The 20,786-nt window shown below is 47.1% G+C and overlaps 1 protein-coding gene across 3 annotated transcripts in view; it reads left to right on the top strand.

Moving 5' to 3' along the window:
* The window catches only part of PTGES3 (prostaglandin E synthase 3), a 226,396-nt gene that overhangs the window by 60,128 nt on the left and 145,482 nt on the right, over positions 1-20,786 (top strand). For all 3 annotated transcript variants that reach the window (XR_004538764.1, XM_033937297.1, XM_033937296.1), the window contains exon 3: positions 17,114-17,183. Coding sequence is in view for 2 of the 3 variants with exons in the window: in XM_033937297.1 (XP_033793188.1) it covers positions 17,114-17,183 (70 nt within the window). In the remaining variant the exon portion in view is untranslated. The remainder of the gene's footprint in view (positions 1-17,113; positions 17,184-20,786) is intronic.

Raw genomic sequence — 20,786 nt, 5'->3', positions numbered from 1 at the left:
CCTTAACTACAATTTTATCTTCATGTCCTACCTCCGGTTCTGTGTGGATGCCTTCCATTCGTTCCGAGAGGTCGTGCCAGAGCCTCTCCCAGCTCCGCCTGTACATGTTTCAGGCCTCTTAAGACGCCTTTGAGTTATCCTTGAGAGATACAGCCTTTGCGATCGCCATGCGTCACCTTGCTTGGCTCCGGATTGTGGATATGGATCCGAATCTGCAGGATCGTCTTGCCAATCTCCTGTGTGTGGGTCATGAGCTCTTCGATGATTCCATCGAGGCCGCCATGAAGCGCCTCTCGGACCACGAGCAGTCCTTCGCCTCTTTAGTGAAACGTAAACCGAAGCTTCCTTCTGCTCGACATTATAAAATTCCTCTCCAGAGGTATCCACAAAAGTCCATCTCTGCCTTCTCTCGGCCTCCTTTGAAATGGCCGCAGCAGCAGCAACGTCAAGCTAAGGCCCAGCCGCCGGCCCCAGCTAAGTCCGGGCCGTCTTTTTGACAATCCCAGTACGAGCCTCGGGGCTCCCTTCCTCATGGGGCCTTCCCCCCTCGAAATAAATACTCAAGGATTAGGGCCCGAATATATCCCTTATTCACTCGAAAACAAGCCCCACATGGACAAACGATACACACACCCAGCAACACTACAAGGCCTTACTTACAACCCACAACATTCACACTCCCCAAAAAGAAAGGGAAAAAGGAAAAAGAAAAGAAGTGGAGAAAAAGGCCTCAGTTCAGCTTCATCTGGCCAAAAAAACTCCACTCCTACAAAAGCTGTTGATGTGTAAATGCTGAAAAATAGTCCAAGAAAACAAGGCAACTAAAGTAGCCTGCCAGGTGGTATCAAATGGCACGCCTAATACAGATGAAAATCAGTGGGTGAATGTAACAAAAGGCAGTATAGTCCAGCTCAAAATATCCATAGCAAAAGCAAGAAAAAATAACTTAGCTGCTAATGGCCTCCAAATCCAGGCCAGGCAGTCCTTCCCCCCTCCCCATCGGGGGTCGCCTCCATCATTTCTATTCCCAGTGGCAGAGTTTTACCACCGACAGTTGGGTGCTGTCTACCATCCGGGACAGGTACTCCATTCACCTTAGTCAACCTCCAAAGGAGTTTCCTGCTGCTCAGTCTCAGCTGCCTCTCCTTCTTCAGGAGGCTCGAGCCCTTCTTCGCCTCCGGGCGGTCGAAGAGGTTCCGCCGGACCAGAGGAACACTGGTTTTTATTCCCGGTAATTTCTGATACCCAAGAATACGGGAGATCTGCGCCCGATCCTGGACCTCTGTGCTCTGAACAAATTTCTGGTCAGGGAACGGTTCAGAATGCTCACCCTTCCTACGTTGTACCCACTCCTGGATGAGGGGGACTGGCTGTGCTCGCTAGACCTCAAAGAGGCGTGCACGCACATTCCTATGCACCTGGCCTCTCGCCGGTATTTGAGATTCCAGGTGGGGGATCTCCATCTTCAGTATCGTGTTCTTCCCTTTGGCCTGGCGGCCTCGCCGAGGGTCTTCACGAAGTGTCTCGTGGTGGTAGCTGCGACCTTGCATCTCCGCGGCATGCAGGTGTTTCCCTATCTCGACGACTGGCTGATCAAAGTATCGTTTTGCCACGAAGTCCTGTGAGCGATGACTCAAGCAATCTTGCTCCTTCAAAGCCTCGGTTTCGAGGTGAACTTTCCCAAGTCCCACATCTGCCCGTCAGTCTCTCGAGTTCATCGGAGCGGTCCTGGACATGGTTCGTCTCCGCTCCTTCTTGCCTCTGCCTTGTCAGGAGGCCCTTGTCCGTTTGTGTCAGAGAGTGACCCATCTGTCCTCAGTTCCGGCTTGGCTCATGATGGTCCTCCTAGGTCACAGGGCCTCCACGGTTCATGTGACTCCTTTTGCCAGACTTCACCTCCGTATTCCTCAATGGACTCTGGCATCTCAATGGAACCAGGATCGGACTGGTCGGCCTACGCTTGGGGGGGCCCATCTGGACGGGCTTCGCACTCAGGGTCTCTGGTCCAGTGCCGACAGACTTTGTCACATCAATCTGCTGGAGTTTTGAGCGATCTTCCTCGCCCTGAAAGCTTTTTTGTCACCTGCTTCGTGACCGAGTGGTGCTGGTCCGCACGGACAACCAGGTCGCCATGTATTATATCAACAAACAGGGGGGAACGGGATCCCTGTCCTTGTGCCAGGAGGCGCTATGGCTCTGGGATTGGGCCATCCGCCGCAACATATTCCTTCGTGCAGTCTACATTCAGGGTCAGCAGAAATGTCTGGCGGACAAGTTAAGTCGTCTTCTGCAGCCTCACGAGTGGTCTCTCCACTCCGTAACCCTGCGTCAGTTTTTTGCTCGTTGGGGGACTCCGGATGTCGATCTGTTTGCGTCCCCCCTCAATTACAGGTTACCCCGCTTCTGCTCCAGGGTTTACACCCCTCTCAGGATCTAAGCGGATGCCTTCCTTCTGGATTGGACGAACGAGTTTCTGTATGCGTTCCCTCATTCCCTCTGATCCTGAAGACTCTCGTCTCGTCTTCGCATGCCGCAATGATTCTGATAGCTCCTCGGTGGCCCCGACAACCTTGGTTCTCCTGTTGCAACTCAGTTTCAGGGAGCCTCTTCCTCTGCATATTTTTCCTTCTCTGCTTACACAGAGTCAGGGTTCTCTGCTTCATCCCAACCTCCAGTCTCTGCACTAACAGCTTGGTTTCTCGAAACTTAATGCCCTCGTTCCAGCTCTTCTAGCCTGTGCTGGATGTCCTGGAGGCGTCTTGGAAGGAGTCCACTCGCCATTGTTACCATCAGAAGTGGACCCGCTTTTCTTCCTGTTGTGCTACTCGACTGCTGGAGCCTCTGTCCGCCTCCTTATCTGCTGTCCTGGATTATCTGTTGCACTTGTCTGGCGCTGGCCTCAAGTCCTCTTCGGTTCGAGTTCACCTCAGTGCTATCGCAGCTTTTCATCAGCCGATTAACGGGAAGCCTATCTCGGTTCATCCTGTGGTTTCCCGCTTCATGAAAGGCCTTTTCCACGTTCATCCGCCCCTTAAACCTCCTCTGGTGGTTTGGGATCTTAACGTGGTCCTTGCCAAATTGATGAAACCCCCTTTCGAGCCACTGGCGCGGGCTCACTTGAAGTTTCTTACTTGGAAAATGGTGTTTCTTATTGCTCTCACTTCTGCCCATCGGGTCAGTGAGCTTCAGGCCTTAGTTGCGGAATGCGGATCCACCATTCACAGTCTTCCATCACAATAAGGTGGTCCTCGGTACCCATCCTAAGTTCTTGCCTAAGGTTGTGTCTGAGTTTCACATCAACCAATCCATTGTTCTTCCCGTGTTTTTTCTGAAGCCCCATTCTCACCCTGGAGAGGTGGCTCTACATTCTCTTGATTGTAAGGGTGCGCTGGCCTTCTACTTGAAGCGCACCGCTCCCCAGCTGTTCCTCTCTTTCGATCCTAATCGCATGGGTCGCTCTGTTTCTAAGCGGACCATTTCTAACTGGTTGGCCTCTTGTATCTCTTTCTGTTACTCTCAGGCTGGTCTCTCCCTGCCGGTTCGAGTCAAGGACCTGCATAGTAATTCTCTATTGGTACCCCTCAATCCCCTTTTCCTTCCGGAAATCATCTAATCCTCTATCTATACCCTTCAATCCCCTTTTCCTTCCAGAATTCATCTAAACCCTTCTTGAAACCCAGTAGCTTACTCTGTCGTATCACACCCTCTGGAAGAGCATTCCAGGTGTCCACCACCCTCTGGGTTAAGAAGAACTTCCTAGTATTGGTCCTGAATCTGTCCCCTCTTAACTTTTCCGAATGTCCCCTTGTTCTTGTATTTTTCAAAAGTTTGAAAAATCTGTCCCTCTCTACTTTCTCCATGCCCTTCATGATCTTGTAAGTCTCTAGCATGTCCCCTCTAAGCCTCCTCTTCTCCAAGGAAAAGAGGCCCAGGTTCTCCAATCTTTTGGCATATGTTAGGTTTTCCATATCCTTTATCAGTCTTGTTGCTCTCCTCTGAACCCTCTTGAGTATCGCCATATCCTTCTTAAGGTATGGCGGCCAAAATTGGATGCAGTACTCCAGATGGAAACATTTGACGTCGCACCTGGTGCCAGACCCCCAATGTGCACTATAAATAAGGATTGGAGGCATAAGTATAATGCGTAAAATGCTTATGGATGCCCAGGAGAGCTTCCATAAGGAGATTGTGGGCAAGCACTTCTGTGCAATCTGTATCTAGGACCTGTCCAGATATGAACACCAAGCAGCAATTTCCTGCAGTCGGGTGGCCTGATAATAACCCAAGCAGTTAGGCACTGCCATTCCGGCCAAAAGTTTGGGCCGATACAGAATAACCCGATGTACCCTCAGCGGCTTTTTATTCCAAATGAAAGCAAACATCTTTCTGTTAAGGCGGCAAAAAAGGAATTCGGCAACGGGAATAGGAGAAGCCATAAACAGATACAACAACCGTGGGAGAAGCATCATTTTCACCGCCGCTATCTGACCAGACCAGCTCAGAGTAAGTCCATCTCAGCCCTCTAGATCTTTATAGAGATTACCTAAAAGCTGCGGAAAATTATCAGCATAGAGCTGGGAGGAGGCTGCCATAAGCTGAACCCCCAGATATTTGAGGGAAGAAGATCCCCATTGATAGGGGAAATCAAGCCGAAACACCCATACGGTCTCCAGAGGAATATTGCCATTCAAAATCTCAGATTTAACCAAATTCACTGTGAAGCCCGAAACACAGCCAAACACTTGTAAACAGAGGGAAACTTCCCGCAGGGAGGACTCCAAGGGAGGACTCCAGATGCTGCAAGAATAAGAGAACATCATCCACATAAAATAATACTTTGGATTCATGGGAGCCCAAAGTAATCCCATGGATTCCCCAGGCCAAAAGCTCTATAGAGAAGGCAAATAAAGGGGAAAGGGCGCAACCCTGCCGAATAATTCGATGCAGTTCAAAAGGGCCGTTCACTTTCAACTGTGCCAAAGGGGAAATATATAAAGCTTTAACCTAATGTAGAAATTACCCGTAAATCTCATTTGTGACATGACCTGAAAAATAAAAAAGGTCCAATTGACCCTATTGCAGTGGTTCCCAACCCTGTCCTGGAGGAACACCAGGCCAATTGGGTTTTCAGGCTAGCCCTTAATGAATATGCATGAAGCAAATTTGCATGCCTATCACTTCCATCATATGCAAATCTCTCTCATGCATATTCATTAGGGCTAGCCTGAAAACCCGATTGGCCTGGTGTTCCTCCAGGACAGGGTTGGGAATCACTGCCCTATTGAATGCTTTGTTCGCGTCGAGGGACAAAAGCACCGTGGGAGATCCCTCCTGCTGAGCATACCATAATAAATGCAAGGCTGCCCCTTAATATTATCAAATGTTATTGTGAATAAACCCATCCTGATCAGCATGGACTACCTTGGGGGTGACTAATTGCAATCTAGTGGCAAGTACCTTTGTAAATATCTTGTAATCTGAATTAAGTAGAGAAATGGGGCAGTATGAACCACAACTGGTGAGTGTTTTGCCAGACTTTGGAATTACCGTGACTGCTGCAGTTCGCCAGGTTCTTGGCAGGGTTGCCCCGGAATCCAGGGTCGCAAAGACCCGCTCCATTAAGGGCGCAAGTAAATGTCAATAAGCTTTATAAAACTTGTTAGTATACCCTTCTAACCCAGGAGCAGTATGCAAAGGGAAGGCCTTGATAACATCTAGAACAGGGGTGCTCACACTTTTTGGGCTTGTGAGCTACTTTTAAAATGACCAAGTCAAAATGATCTACCAACAATAAAATTTTAAAAAACACAAAGCACACTGTACGCAGAGAAAATGTTAATTATTTCTATTCTGGTTTTTTTTCAAAGAGGTCAAGGCAAATGACTTTATGCAATGTCACCTCAGTAATAACTATACAGAAATAGACAAATATACCCCTTCCCTTTTTACTAAACCGTGATAGTGATTTTTAGCGCAGGGAGCTGCACTGAATGCCCTGTACTGCTCTCGACGCTCATAGGCTCCCTGCGCTAAAAACCACTATTGCGGTTTAGTAAAAACGGGCCATAGTACAAAATATAGCCAGCAGATATAAATTCTCAAAATGGACACATTTTGATCACTAAATTTAAAATAAAATAATTTTTCCTACTGTTGTTGTCTGGTGATTTAATGAGTCTCTGGTTGTACTTTCTTCTGATTGTGCATCCAATATTTTTTCCCTTCTTTCAGCCTCCTCCAGACCTCATTCCCTCCCAACTTTTTCTTCCTCTCTCCCTGCCCTTTTTTTCTCCATGCCTCCTTTTTTTCTTTGTCTCCCTGCCCCCCTTTCTTTCTCCCTGTTCTCCCCCAAGCCGCCACTGCCATTGGGGAACAGGTCACTGCCACAAAGTTCTGAGATCTCCCTGTTTCTCAATGCGGTAAACAGGACGCAGAAGCGCAGGGCCGACCAGCCTTCCACCCCATCAATTCTGATGTCGGAGAGGAAGTTCTGGGCCAGCCAGGCAGTGATTGGCTGGCCCAAAACTTCCTCTCTGATGTCGAGTTGATGTCGGGAGGGGGGGGGGAAGTCTGGTGGACCCGGCGCTTCTGCGTCCTGTTTACTGTGCTAGGAAGCAGGTAGAACGCAAAGGCAATATGAATCTATCACGGAGCCCAGGATGGCCTCTGCGATTGATTCGCGTTGCCGTCACGATCGACCTTCCGGCGCTTCTGCGTCCTGTTTACTGTGCTGGAAAGCAGGTAGAACTCAAAGGCAATATGAATCTATCACGGAGCCCAGGATGGCCTTTGCAATCGATTCGCGTTGCCGTCACGATCGACCTTTTGGGCACCCGTGATCTAGGATCTCCTGCTGGGTGATGGGGCCAGAAAGCAGGCCCTGTTCTCCCTCAGAGTAGGCATCGATTTTGAGGAGAGAAGTCTCTACCTTTGCACGATCTCCATCGGCCTGGGACTGATACAAATCTGTACAGGAAGCCTGAAAAGCAGCCCCAATCTCCTCAATGGAACGACACTCGCGCCCCTCAGAAGTTACAATCTGGGAGATAAAATTCCAGGTTCTCTGCTTTCTTAATTTATTAGCTAATAAGCGGCTAGCCTTATTGTTGAACTCAAAATGCTCTTGCCACATCCTCTGATGGTCAATACTAAGGGCTACCAGCTCCAGTTCTTTAAGAGCAGTATGAAGCGCACGGATTCGAGACCTAGTAGGTTCTGAGTCGGGTGACACCGTTGAGCCTGTTTGAGATCAGTGAACTGCTGCCATAACAGCTACTCCTGATGTTGGATTTTATGAATATGAATCTTTAGAGCAATAATTTTGCCCCGCAAGACGATCTTCAGGCCTTCCCAAAGTAGACAAGGATCAGTGTTGTCAACATCATATTCTGTGTTTGCAGACGCTATCACCTCACCATATGCTGGGTCAGAAAGCAGAGAATCTAGAAAACGCCAGGGGCACCAGGAATTACGAGGTAGTAAGCTTTGGAGGGAAACTCGCACTGGCATATGATCAGAGAGTGTGCTAGATAAAAATGAGCAAGAACTCTTATCGGGACAGTGACTGGTGATCCCCCAACCACAGGTCAATCTGGGAACCTGAGTCCCGGAGCGAAAAGTAAAATCGCGTTCCTGTAGGTGAGTGTGTCTCCACAAGTCCACTAGCCCCCACTTAAAGATCAACGAAAGAAGGTGTTCCCTCTCCCTATGAGCCGAGGTACCCTGTGTGGTGGTTATCCAAAGCCGCATGGGGTGTCAAATTAAAATCCCCGCCCTTTAGTAAGAGGCCTTCCGCAGAATGACCCAGCACCTCACTCATCTTATCGAAAAAGGCCCCCTGGCCCACAGTTGGGGCATAGACATTTACCAAAGTATAGGTTTGTTTACCCATTGTCACCTGCAACAGGAAATAACGCCCCTCGGAGTCACGGATCACATTGTGGACCTCCCCAGGAATAAAGGACAGCAACAGAATACCCACTCCCCGTGTTTTTTTGTTTTCCTGTATATTAGAAGCAAAATACATAATAGGGAATCTAGGGTTATGCATTAAATATTAATGGCGAGATAACAAATGGGGTTCTTGAAGAAAAACTACATTAGCATGTAGGTGCCGCAGTTCCCTATATAGTAAATGATGCTTATTGGGCACATTCAAGCCATTAATATTGAAAGTCACACAGTGGAACTCAAACCCCTCAATATCAGCAGGAGACCCCCTCCCCCATACCTCAACAGAAAAAGGAGAAAGCTAACAGTCCTCAAACTAACCCCCCCCCCCCACACCATGGAGGAAGAACACAAAAAATTTCCAAATCCCTGAAAAACCTGAGAACCAGTATACAATCTAACTGTCACCCCCCCCCCCCCACCGCAACTCCATACCACCCTTTCCCCTGACCAACACAGTACTGGAAATATCACACCCCAAGGTGGTTAATCCCAGGTAGAGGGGAGGCACTGAGAACCCGTGTTCCCCCCAACCAAAAAAAAAACCAAAAAACCCTGCAAGAGGCCCAAAACCAGATCTCCTGACTCGCACACCACTACAAAACTGAAGGACTACCAAAGTCCAATCCCATACAGCCATTAAGCGAGTCACAGCCCCGAAGGGAGCTCAACTATCCAAAACAACAATGGGGAAAAAACAACCAGGTCTCTTGTCCAGCAGACCCCAACCCAGGCGGCCAGACACTAAACAGGGCAAAGCCCAAAATGGAGCACCAGATCACTAAAAAAGATCAGAAAAGAGTTAAGCAGAGTCACCAGCCAGAGTGGCCTCGGAAGGACGATGGGCTGGAGCCTGGTTCTGTGGTCGACCCCGGCCTCTAGTAGCCCACTGCTATCTCGGTTGTGCTCTCCACATGCCCAAAAGATAAGCAGGGACGCCACCACCAGCAGACGAGATCGGGGCACCAAAATTCACCCCAGGGAAGATCTGGGTCGCATCCTCCAGGGTGCGCACAATTTGTAAAGCACTGTCCAGATGAAACGAGGGCGAAGGGATGGCACCAGCGATAGCGAATCGCCTTGGCGTGAAGATGTTGCAAGACAGGTCGCAAATCTGCTCTCCTCTGTAGGGTAACCGCCACCAGGTGATTGTAAAGCTCTATATCCTGATCTTCACACCGTAATGAAGGCTGTAATCGAGCCTTCTGCATGACCGCTTCCTTGATGGTGTAATCCTGTAAACAGGCAATGATGTCGTGGGGTCTGTTGTTTGGTTTTTGCAAGGCTCTATGCCCCCGATCAAGGTGAATGTCTTCCGGGACCACCACTGAAACATCCTCTGGCAGCAGGGAGTTAGTGATCCAGCAAACCACCGCTGCGCAGTCCATAAAGTCCGCCGATTCATGGAGGCCACGGATTCAGATGTTGGACTACCAACTGTGGTTTTCTAGGTCTTCGATTTTATCGAGGAGATACAGCTGGGTTTGCAGGAAATCCTTATGCAAGGTGTCCAGTCAGGTGATATCCACATGCTGTTCCTCTAGGCAGCGCTCAGACTCATCCACCCGTCTCCCCATCTCCGTGATTTCCCCATGGAGGTCCGATGCTAAAGCTGTTAAATCAGCATGAACCGCCCAAAGGTCAGTTTGTATTTCCTGTAACATGCCCTGGAGTTCGGACATGGTGTCCTCTGAAGAAGAAATCGCCAGCTACCTGAGTGGGAGAGACTGGGGCCGTGCCTGCACTTGGGGGGGGGGGGGGGGCGCGGACTGCTTCAGGTGATCTCCCGCACACATCTGGTACGCGTAATCTTTAATTATGTGTTTCCCCAATTGGGCATCCCGGGTATGAGGCGATGCACCACACCAACGCTGAGAAAAGGGAGCAAAATAAAACCACAGGGCAGGACGCTAATTATAGATGGAAAACAGGTGAGGAGCGTGGCGCCCGATGATCAAGTGGCCATCTTGGATGATGTCAGCGCCATCCCCAATCTCATAATGGTATAATAGGGTTGAGTGTGCATTCTTGTTCCCCTTATCGAAGGCTTTTTCTGAGTTAAAACTGATAACCAATGCAAGCGTCTTATAAGATGCACAATAATGTGCCATAGCCAATAGCAGCTTCTACACATTATGTCCCACTTGGCGACCTTTAACAAAATCAACTTCATCAGCCCCCACAAGTGATGAAATGATAGGGGCCAATCTATTTGCTAATATCTTGTCCAAGATTTTTAGGTCAACATTAATCAGCAAAATTGGCCTATACGATTCAACTAGCAGCGGATCCTTACCTGGTTTGGGCAATACTTAATCAATACCTGATGATGCAGAAAATTGCCCCCTGCAATGGCATGCTGATGATAGTTTCTTAAAGGATCAGCAACGTACCCCTGCAGCAGCCTAAAAGATTCTCCACTAAACCCATCAGGTCCTGGGGATTTGCATAAGGGCAACCGTTTAATAACTTCAGTAATTTCAGCCCTAGTTATGGGAGAATTCTCTGACTCTGAGATCGTAGGTAAATGCAAGGAACCAAGAAACTCTTTTATCATAGCCTCCTGATTCACTACCTCCACTGTGTAAAGTGATTTATATTAGTTAACAAATGTTCCAGCTGAGACTGCTTGGTGACAACCCTGCCCACAGGATCCCGCAAAGAGGTAATACTAGAGGAACCACTCCAATTCTTTGTCGTCCGCGGCAGGAGCCTCCAAGGCTATGAAGTCTGTATTTATAATAGAGAATATGTTTTTGAGCCCTCTCATGAAGTAATGTATTAAGTGCCAGTTGAGCTGTACTCAATGGATTTTTATGTTGCTGAGTGGGATAGCTAAGAAACATCAGTCTGCTCTCCTTCACCTTTTGTTCTAGATCCAAGATCTTAGTAGCAAGTTGTTTCTTCTTATGGAAGCTATAGGCAAGAATGGCCCCGCGCAGCACCACTTTTGCTGCTTCCCAGAAAAAGGTGCCATCACTCATGTGCGCTCTATTAAATTCCAAATACTCTTGCCATTGCTGCACCAAATATACCCTGAAATCCAGGTCATGGTACAAAGCCACAGGAAATCGCCATTACCTCCCCAGCCCCTGCCCTAAGAGATCCATACCCCATGCTCACATCAATCCACAAAGGTGTATGGTCCGAGATAGCCAGTACTCCAATTTCTGCAGAGTGTACTGCATGGAAAGAGGATCTAGAGAGAAAAATGTTGTGAATCCATGAGGAGGTATGATAGACTTTGGATTGGATGTATGCGTATATTTCTGCTCCCCTGGTTGGAGTGTCCACCACACATCCACCAATTCTAAAGTGTGTGACCAAGCATTCAAGCCATTATCTGAACGCCAAGTTGGAGCAAAGGACCCCCATGAACAATCTAATTCAGGGTCCATAATGGAATTGAAATCACCCAGAAAAATTCTGTGATCTATGTAAAGATCTTGCAGGGGCAATAATACCCCAAGCAGTTTTTTGAAAAAGGACTGCTGAGCTACATTAGGGGCATACACAGAAACCAAAAAGATAGTACTATGATGTAAGGTACGCTGAACTACCACATACCAAAACTATATCCAATTTTTGCAAGTGTTTTGTTTTCTTATTTGCAAAAATTAGCAACTTTCCAGAAAATGTTAACTAATTTGTTTCAAAAATCTCTGGTTGATTCTTCTGTTCCAAGATCATTTTTAGAGTAGAAATTCTTACTCTTTATCTAAATTTAGGAAATTTTGTTATCCGAGTCAAGCCCTTCTTGTAAGGGATAAATTGGTATATAAACCCAAGGATTGGATTGGATAACATCCCTCAGGGTCAGAAATTACTTTAGTCATATGGAACGGTACAGATTTATGGATTAACAAGGTCACACTCATCTTTGCTGTAGAAGAGAAGGCAGAATAACATTAGCCTACCCAGGATTGCCTCAGCTTACCATGTTCTATCTCATTAAGCTTAGTCTCTTGGAGACCAACAATACTCACTTTGTGTCTGGCTAAACATTGTAGTACCTTAGTCCTTTTAATTGGGGAGTTTATTCCGGATACATTCCAAGTCACACAGCGTATACCTCTTAGAAATCAAAGAAATAGAAATACCACATATACCAACAGCTCTTAATATCTATCAACAGCTGCCAGGAGACCCAGCCCTCCCCCCAGCAGCCATCCAACAAGAGACCATGCACACATGTCACATTCGCAACCACACAATGCCATTCACCCCACCCAGCCCCCTTCTACCCCGTCCCTCCGATTCCCCCCAGCCCCTCTTAATTACCACAAACCACCACATCAGATAGAGGCTTCATTTACATGCCAGTAGCCCTCCCTCCCCAACCCTCCAAGAAAAGAACCAAGTAAGAACAGAAGCATAATTGCAAAAACAGGTAGAGTCTGAAAAGACACTGATGTAAAGCAAACATATGTATGAAGGAAAAAGTGTACAAATTAAGCATTATCTAAACAAATGAAATGATCAACATAGTGGCACAGCCAACAACAGACCAACTGTAACCGGAAAAGTAATAAAGTTCAATCAAACAAAGCAGAACTCCAGTAGTTGAAATCCTAGATGCAGAATAGCTAAGCTGCTCTGCGTATGAGCATCTACTGCCCCTTGTAACTGCCAACAACTTCAGGCATACAATCTAGGGATCCTCGTGGAGGCTGGAAAAGAAGTTCAGGTGCTCGGTGCCAGATCAGGAAAACACTGAAACAGAAACAGAATATGACGGCAGAAAAGGGCCTACGGCCCAACAAGTCTGCCCACTCAAATAACCCTCCCCTCTAAGTTCCTCTTTGAAGTGAGCCCACGTGTTGATCCCATTTGATCTTAAAATCAGTCACGTTACTGGCCTCAACTACCTGAAGTGGAAGATTATTCCAATGGTCGACCACTCTTTCGGTGAAGAAGTACTTCCTAGTGTCACCATGGAATCTCCCGCCTCTGATTTTCAGCGGATGCCCCCTTGTCGCCGTAGGGCCTGTAAGGAAGAAGATATCTTCTTCCACCTCAATGCGGCCAGTAACGTATTTGAACGTCTCTATCATGTCACCCCTCTCGCTGCGTTCCTCGAGAGAGTAAAGGTGCAACTTACCTAGTCGTTCTTCATAAGGGACATCCTTGAGCCCTGAGACCATCTTGGTGGCCAATCGTTGAACCGATTCCATTCTTAGCACATCCTTCCGATAGTGTGGCCTCCAAAACTGTACACAGTACTCCAGATATGGTCTCACCATGGACCTGTATAGCGGCATCACCACCTCGGGCCTTCGGCTGACAAAGCTTCTCCGGATGCAACCTAGCATTTGTCTAGCTTTAGATGAGGCTTTCTCCACCTGATTGGCTGCCTTCATATCATCACTAATGATTACTCCCAGGTCTCGTTCTGCCACAGTTCTGGTCAAGATCTCACCATTCAGAGTGTAGGTTCTGCATGGGTTTCTGCCACCAAGGTGCATTATCTTACACTTTTTGGCATTGAAATTCAGCTGCCAAAGAGTAGACCAGTGTTCCAGAACAAGTATGTCCTGTGTCATAGCGTCAGGCATGGTATCTCCGCTCACTATGTTGCACAATTTAGCATCATCGGCAAATAATGCAATTTTTCCCCGAAGTCCCTGAGGCAGATCTTGTATGAAGATATTAAATAGGATTGGGCCCAGGACCGAGCCCTGCGGTACTCCACTGTGCACTTCCGACTTTTCAGAGGGGGTACCATTTACCACCACCCTCTGATGTCTACCACTGAGCCAGTCTTTAACCCATGCAGTTAATATTCCTCCTAGCCCCAATGAACTCATCTTGTTCAGAAGTCTATGGTGTGGGACGCTGTCAAAAGCCTTGCTGAAGTCCAGATACAACACATCCAGGGACTCTCCTTTATCCAGTTCTTTTGTTACCCCGTCGAAGAAGCTGATCAAGTTGGATTGGCAAGATCTCCCCTTAGTAAATCCATGCTGGTGTGGATCCCTCAGTCTCTCGTCATCCATAACCGTGTCTAATTTGTGTTTAATCAATGTTTCCATAAGCTTGCACACTATTGACGTGAGACTTACTGGTCTGTAATTTGTTAACCTGCATCCCTTTTTGTGGAGCGGAATGACGTTAGCTGTTTTCCAGTCTAGTGGAACTTTTCCCGTGCCCAGGGAAAGATTGAAGAGCGCGGCTAATGGTTCTGCCAGGACATCTCTCAATTCCCTAAGCACTCTAGGGTGCAAATTATCTGGTCCCATGGCTTTATACACTTTGAGCCTTGACAATTCTTGGTAGATGCTGCTGGTGGAAAATTCAAAATTCCTGAACGGGTCTTCTGAGCTCTTTCTTGTTTGCAGCTGTGGGCCGGATCCCGGTGCCTCACAGGTAAATACTGAGCAGAAGTATTTGTTCAGTAGGTCGGCTTTATAAGTACTTGATCATGGGCGCCAGAGCTGGTGTCAAACACAAATGGCTGGCCATTATAGAGCACTCAAAGTTTGGCTGGAAATTGTAAGGTAAAGTGAAGCTTCTTTTCAGTAAGATGTTTACAAATGGCAGATAAAGCACGCTGGAGCATAGCTACGTGAGTAGAATAATCTTGAAAAAGCAGTACTAGATGATTCTGGAAAATAAACTTCTTTGCTGATAGTTCTTCAAAATAAGTCTTTAATGGCAAAGTTCAGAATTCTGATGATCACCACTCGGGGTCAAACAGTTGTTTTTTGTTTTTCGGCCCAAACAGTGGGCTCGCTCAATACATAAGGCGCCCAAAGCAGTGGTAAGAAGCAATTCCTCTGCTAACCATTTCTCCAGAGTAGCAGTCAGATCCATGTCCAGTAATGTTTCAGGAATGCCCACGAGATGAACATTGTTCCGTCTGGAGCGATTCTCCATATCCTCCATCTTCTCTTCATAGCTAGTTAATTTGCATCTGCAGTTGTGCGAGTTCGCATGTACAGCTATAAGGGAATCCTCAGTGAAGCTGACTCGCTGCTCTATCTCCGTGACTCAAGCATTGAATTCCGTCACTGTGGTCGATAAAGTTGTTAGTCATTGACTTTATCAAGCTGAGTTCCCAACGTCAGAACTACTGCCTCTGTCAGTCGAGAAACCAAAGCGTCACTCACAAGATCAGGCTCCTCAGCAGGGCCCACCATTTTCCCCTTCACTTCAGGCCACCAATTTGATGCGCTCACGCTCTTACCAGATTTTGTAGACATATCGGCTCTGTTCTTTTGCACAGACTGTAGACAACAATCTAATTTACTTGGTGTAGATAACATATGCAGAATATATTGCTGAAAGGCCTTTAGGGAGGAAGAGCTACGGAGCTCAGGAAAAACACGTCCTCCTGGCTCACTACATGACCACGCCCACCCACCCCCTCCACTGCCGGGGTTTTAAACAGTGTTGTCACTGTACCAGCATCCCTGGACCAGACGCTGAATTTTGTCACCAAAAGCCGGTGCTGCTCTTAGAAAATGGCTCGGTGATTTAAAAAAAAAAAAAAAAAAAATCCACCGGAGTGCTCAGAAACCCAATGTGAGGACACAGAAACCTGATGTACAGCTATATGATTGGGGGGGGGGGGGGCTGGTAATGGGTGAGAGTAGCCTTGAGAAAGACTTAGGGGTAATGGTAGACAGATCAATGAAGCTGTCGGTGCAGTGCGCAGCAGCCTCAAAAAAGGCGAACAGAATGCTAGGTATAATCAAGAAGGGTATTACAACCAGAATGACAGAAGTTATCCTGCCGCTATATCGGGCAATGGTGCGCCCGCATCTGGGGTACTGCGTCTAATACTGGTCGCCGTACCTTAAGAAAGATATGGCGATACTCGAGAGGGTTCAAAGGAGAGCGACGCGACTGATAAAGTGTATGGAAAACCTTTCATATGCCGAAAGATTGGAGAAGCTGGGCCTCTTTTCCCTGGAGAAGCGGAGGCTTAGAGGGGACATGCTAGAGACCTATAAGATCATGAAAGGCATGGAGAAAGTGGAGAGGGACAGATTTTTCAAAATTTAAAAAAATACAAGAACGAGGGGGCATTCGGAAAAGTTAAGAGGGGACAGATTCAGAACCAATACTAGGAAGTTCTTCTTCACCCAGAGGGTGGTGGACACCTGGAATGCGCTTCTAGAGGGTGTGATACGACAGAGTACGCTACAGGGTTTCAAGAAGGGTTTGGATGAATTCCTGAAGGATAAGGGGATTGAAGGGTATAGATAGAGGAGTGGATGATTTCCTGCAGGAAAAATGGGTTGAAGGTTACTGATAGAGAATTACTATGCAGGTCCTTGACCTGAATGGGCTGGCGCACGAGCGGACTGCTGGGCAGGATGGACCTCTGGTCTGACCCAGCAGAGGCACTGCATATGTCCATTTGCATGGCAGTGTCGGAGACTGTTAGAAAACTCGCTAAAGACAGATAAACCATTTTGATAATTCGCTGCTAAAATGTGTGCAGGCTAAATTGTCAGAAACCAGTTTAGCGACCACGTTAAACGTTTTGAGAATCTGGGCCTCAGTTGTTTGGAGTAGCCTGTTCTTTCTGCCTTGGTGACTCTCATTGCAGATTTGAAGATTTTCAACCAGTTTGGGGAGTTTCTGTGAGTATACACATTACTGAAGGCCTTTCTTGGGGGTCCTCATTGCTCACAGCAGGTTAGTACTTCATTTTTCCTCAATGTTTTTTCTGAGTTACCTTTGCTTGTTTATTACTTGTTAATATTTTGCAGAGCAAACCAGTTTGTGAGTTACTTGTGTTGATGGGGATTTCCCCTGTACCCCCTTTGTCCTGGGTTTAAAGGTATATGTTTTGCTTTGGGAGTGAACCGTTTCTACCACTAGGGGGTGTGCAGCATGTGTTCTTAAAAGATGTGAATTCTGCAACATCCGGACTGAAGGTTGGGATTGAATATTTAGCATATGGAATCTTCCAGGGACTAACAGAAAAGATTATTGAAGTTATAAAACAAATCTTCCAATAGAAAATATCATTCTATTTATTATAACAGGTAAGTGCGTGCCTTTTCATTTTTAAGAGTCAGTACTTACCTAAAGTGGCAAGAGTTTAGGAGTTTGAGAGAAAATGCTCTAGTTCTAAGAGAAAGCTTGCTAAATTTAGTCTAAAAAAGTTATTTAGAGTTCAAGCAATTAATAACTGTGTTTTCTTTTATAGTTGTCTTGGAGGAAGCGATAATCTTAAACATTTAAATGAAATTGAACTCTATCAATGTATTGATCCAAACGTAAGCATATATTTTTTTAAATTATGATTATTTTTATAGTACAAGATTTTGCATGTAATATCAGCGCTGCACAAAGTTCTATGTCATTGCTCTTATAATCTAGTCAAAATACCCACAGTTAAAGGTTACAGGAAGTTATCCCAGGACAAGCAGGCAGCATGTTCTCACATATGGATGGCGTCACCGACTGAGCCCCGGTACGAACACTTGAAAAGTGAATTGCAACTTACATTTAAAAAGTTTGTGATTCTTGTACAATCCCTTTGGAGCCTGAACTATTGGATAATGCATCCATTCCAGCCTTGGCTGCAGAACTTAAAAATAACACCAACCCCCTCTGCGTGATTACCTGTGTGGCCACTCCCCTTGAAGTTCAGTCCAGCTTGATTCTGCAGCCTTGCTGAAAACTTCTAGTTTTCTTCTGCTCGTGATGTTATTTCTCAATTCCTAGTCTTTTATTTTCTTTGGTACTGCGGGTTTGCCCTCGTGTTGCGGATCAATTCTGTGCAAGTGATCCTTCGGTGGGAGATAGCAGACATTTTAAAATTTGTCTGCTTCTGGAGGGTGCTCTGTAAGCCTGAAACTGCAGTAAGCCCTCTGGACAGCCTGCAAATTGAATCAGGTCTCCTGGTTCGGGAGCCATCTCTCCCCTGGTTCGTCTGGGAAGACATGCAGTGCGGTTCCGAGGAGGTACGCCGGGATCGGAATAGCACCGCGTGTCTTCTCTGATTTCCCTGAGGGGTCCAGGTGGTCATGATCTGAGGTGATAGGGAAGTTGAGGCGGCCAGAATATCTTAAATAACCAGTTTAATCAGCTCCCTATGCCTGCACTGTGTATTGCTGGCTGCTATTGAAATGCATTGCAGCACATGTCTGTGGTGGCTTTGAGTCACAGACTTAACTGATTTTGGGGGTCCTCAAATCGGGGTTTTCCCTGCATGCCCTGGTCCCCCACCTGTAAAATCCTAACATTGCCGTTTTCCTGCGTTTTTGACGGCCGTATTTCTGTCAAAATCGGCACCCGCGGCGGCCATCTTGGATTTTCTTTAAAGTTTTTAAAAGTATATTTTTTGGTCTTAGCTTCATTTTTGCTCCAAACTTAACAGATGGCCACCTCAGGACAGGATGGCATGGATTCATGCTTTAGATGCGGCAGGATTCGTGGCCGTTTATCCTGTGCGCTGCGGGCCACGAGGGGGGGGTGAGACGTGAGCATATCCCGCGCTCCCCTCCTCCTGAGAGACCCTAATGCCCTTTCATTCCACTGGAGTCGTGATTACCGCTGGTGCTTGCAGGGTCAGGGACCCAAGCACCATCCCGACTCCTGCTCCTGCTCCTTCTGCTCTTTCCTTCAGAAGCGCACTTTCAAGAATCGGTTACTTCAACAGAAATAGCTTTTCAGCGTTGCCCATTTCATCTCTGGCACCGTCTGCACCAACCAAGACAACACAGAGGGTGGATCCACCAACTTTGACTCCGGTATCACAATTCACCATGTTTCTAAGTAAGCCGGCTAGAAACCTTCCACTACCCCTTCCTGGACGTAGGTCCAAGCTGCAGTGAGTCAAGTCCTGCCGACCTCACGTAAGTCCCGCAAACACATGGCTCAGATATCAGTGAATGCCTCCTCTTCGGCCTCATCATCCCCAGACGTGTTGACCAGCCATCCGTACTGGCCCAAAAGAAGCAAACAGTACCAACACTCTGCCTTAAGCAGAAAATTGATAGCCTGCTTCGGGAATAGTTAGGAGAGCACTTTATCCTCTTGGCGCCGGCTCACCTATTTGCAAGCATGGCACCAACTCTCCAGGAGCCGGTCTCCGGTCTGAGTTGCTCACGGCACCCGCTACTCCACTGGTGCGGACATCCTCCATGCAGGACACGAGCATTCCACTTCGGCACCGATCCTCCTCAGCTGCATCTCAAGAGGCTACTCTGGCATGGTCAGGCAAAGTCTCCTGTAAATCTAAACATTTGGAGACCTCGACACCGAGCCATCGACACCGATCCCATCATTCTCTTTTCAGAGATTCAGATTTATTGGGGGATACTGAGCCTGAAATGCCATCTACTACCAATGAGGACTCTTCTACTTCTGGGTCATTTCGATGTTCACCTACCAGAGCCTCTTCTCATTCAGAAAAACTTTTTTTTCTAATTTTTGAGACAGATGGCACATGATCTGGATGTTTCTTTGTACGCTGATTCCAAATACAGCATAGAATATTTGGAAACACTCGATTACGATCTTCTTCCTAAGGAAATGTTAAAGCTTCCACTCCATGCCATTCTGAGGGAAACTTTCTATAAAAACCTTGAGACTCCTCTCTCTATGCCAATGGCTCCTAAACATTTGGAATCTCTTTATAAGGTGGTACCCTTGCCTGGCATTGATAAGCCTCAATTGCTCCATGAGTCTCTCGTGGTTGAATTCACTTTGAAGAAATCCTCTGAAGCAAGTATGTATGGGTCTGTTCCTCCTGGTAGAGAGGGCAGGACAATGGACAAATTTGGCAGACGTCTCTACCAAAACTCAATGTTGGCAAACAGAGCATCCAATTATATCTTTCTTTTCCTGTTACATGAAGTATCATCTTAAACAAATTGCATTGTATCAGCAGTATGTGCCTTCACGTAAAGCCAACAAATTTCAATCTCTGGTGTCTACCTCTCTCCAACTTCAAAAATACTTGGTGAGATCTGTTTGACACTTTTGAACTCTCATCTCAAGCAGCAGCTATGTCAATGGCGATAAGATGTTTGGCATGGTTACGGGTTTCAGACCTTAACGTTAACCACCAAGACCGTCTGGCCAGTGCTCCATGCCTTGGTGATGAGCCTTTTGAAGCCTCCACTGACACTGCCACCCCAAAGCTGTCCGCTCTATAAAACCAGATGGGATGTGCTGGTTAAGCCCAAAAAGAAGCCTCCACCTGCTTGGCCCTTTAAGCCTACTTCTACAGGCTTGGGCAGGCAAGCAGGAGGCAGGATAGGAGGAGAGAAAAGCAGAGAAGAGAACAGGAGAGGAAAAGAAGGAGCAAGAGAAGGCAGGAGAGAGCAAGGGGCATCAGCGAGAGGTAGCTCTGCCCACCCCTGACATCATCCACCAGAGTTCCTCCTTAAAAGGAGAGGGGCCAATGGAGCTCAGTTAAACAGGCTTGGGCAGGCAAGCAGGAGGCAGGAAAGTAGAAGGAGAGAAAAGCAGAATAGGGAACAGGATAGGGGAGGAAGGAGCAAGAGAAGGCAGGAGAGAGCAAGGGGCATCGGCGAGAGGTAGCTCTTCCAATCCCCTGACATCATCCACCGGAGCTTCTCAAAAGGGGAGGGGCCAATGGAGCTCAGCCATTCGGCGTGTGTCAAAGGCGAGCATTAAAGGGCCTTAAGAAGGGACGAGCAAAGAAGAAACACTAAGGAAGGACACCTACACAGGCACGTACCACAAGGGCAACAAAACAAACAAGCAGTACTTAAACAAACATGGTAGTAGCAGAGGGCAATCACAGCAGACACAGAGGACACACACAAGCAACAGGGGTAGAAAGTTTAAAATCAAGAAAAGGACTTCACAGTAACATCGAGGATGCTACACAGATTCCTACACAA

The sequence above is a fragment of the Geotrypetes seraphini genome, chromosome 3 (assembly GCF_902459505.1).
Source record: "Geotrypetes seraphini chromosome 3, aGeoSer1.1, whole genome shotgun sequence".
Lineage (NCBI taxonomy): Eukaryota > Metazoa > Chordata > Amphibia > Gymnophiona > Dermophiidae > Geotrypetes > Geotrypetes seraphini.
Note: the sequence above shows the minus strand (reverse complement) of the source record. Positions and strands in the feature narration are given on the sequence as shown.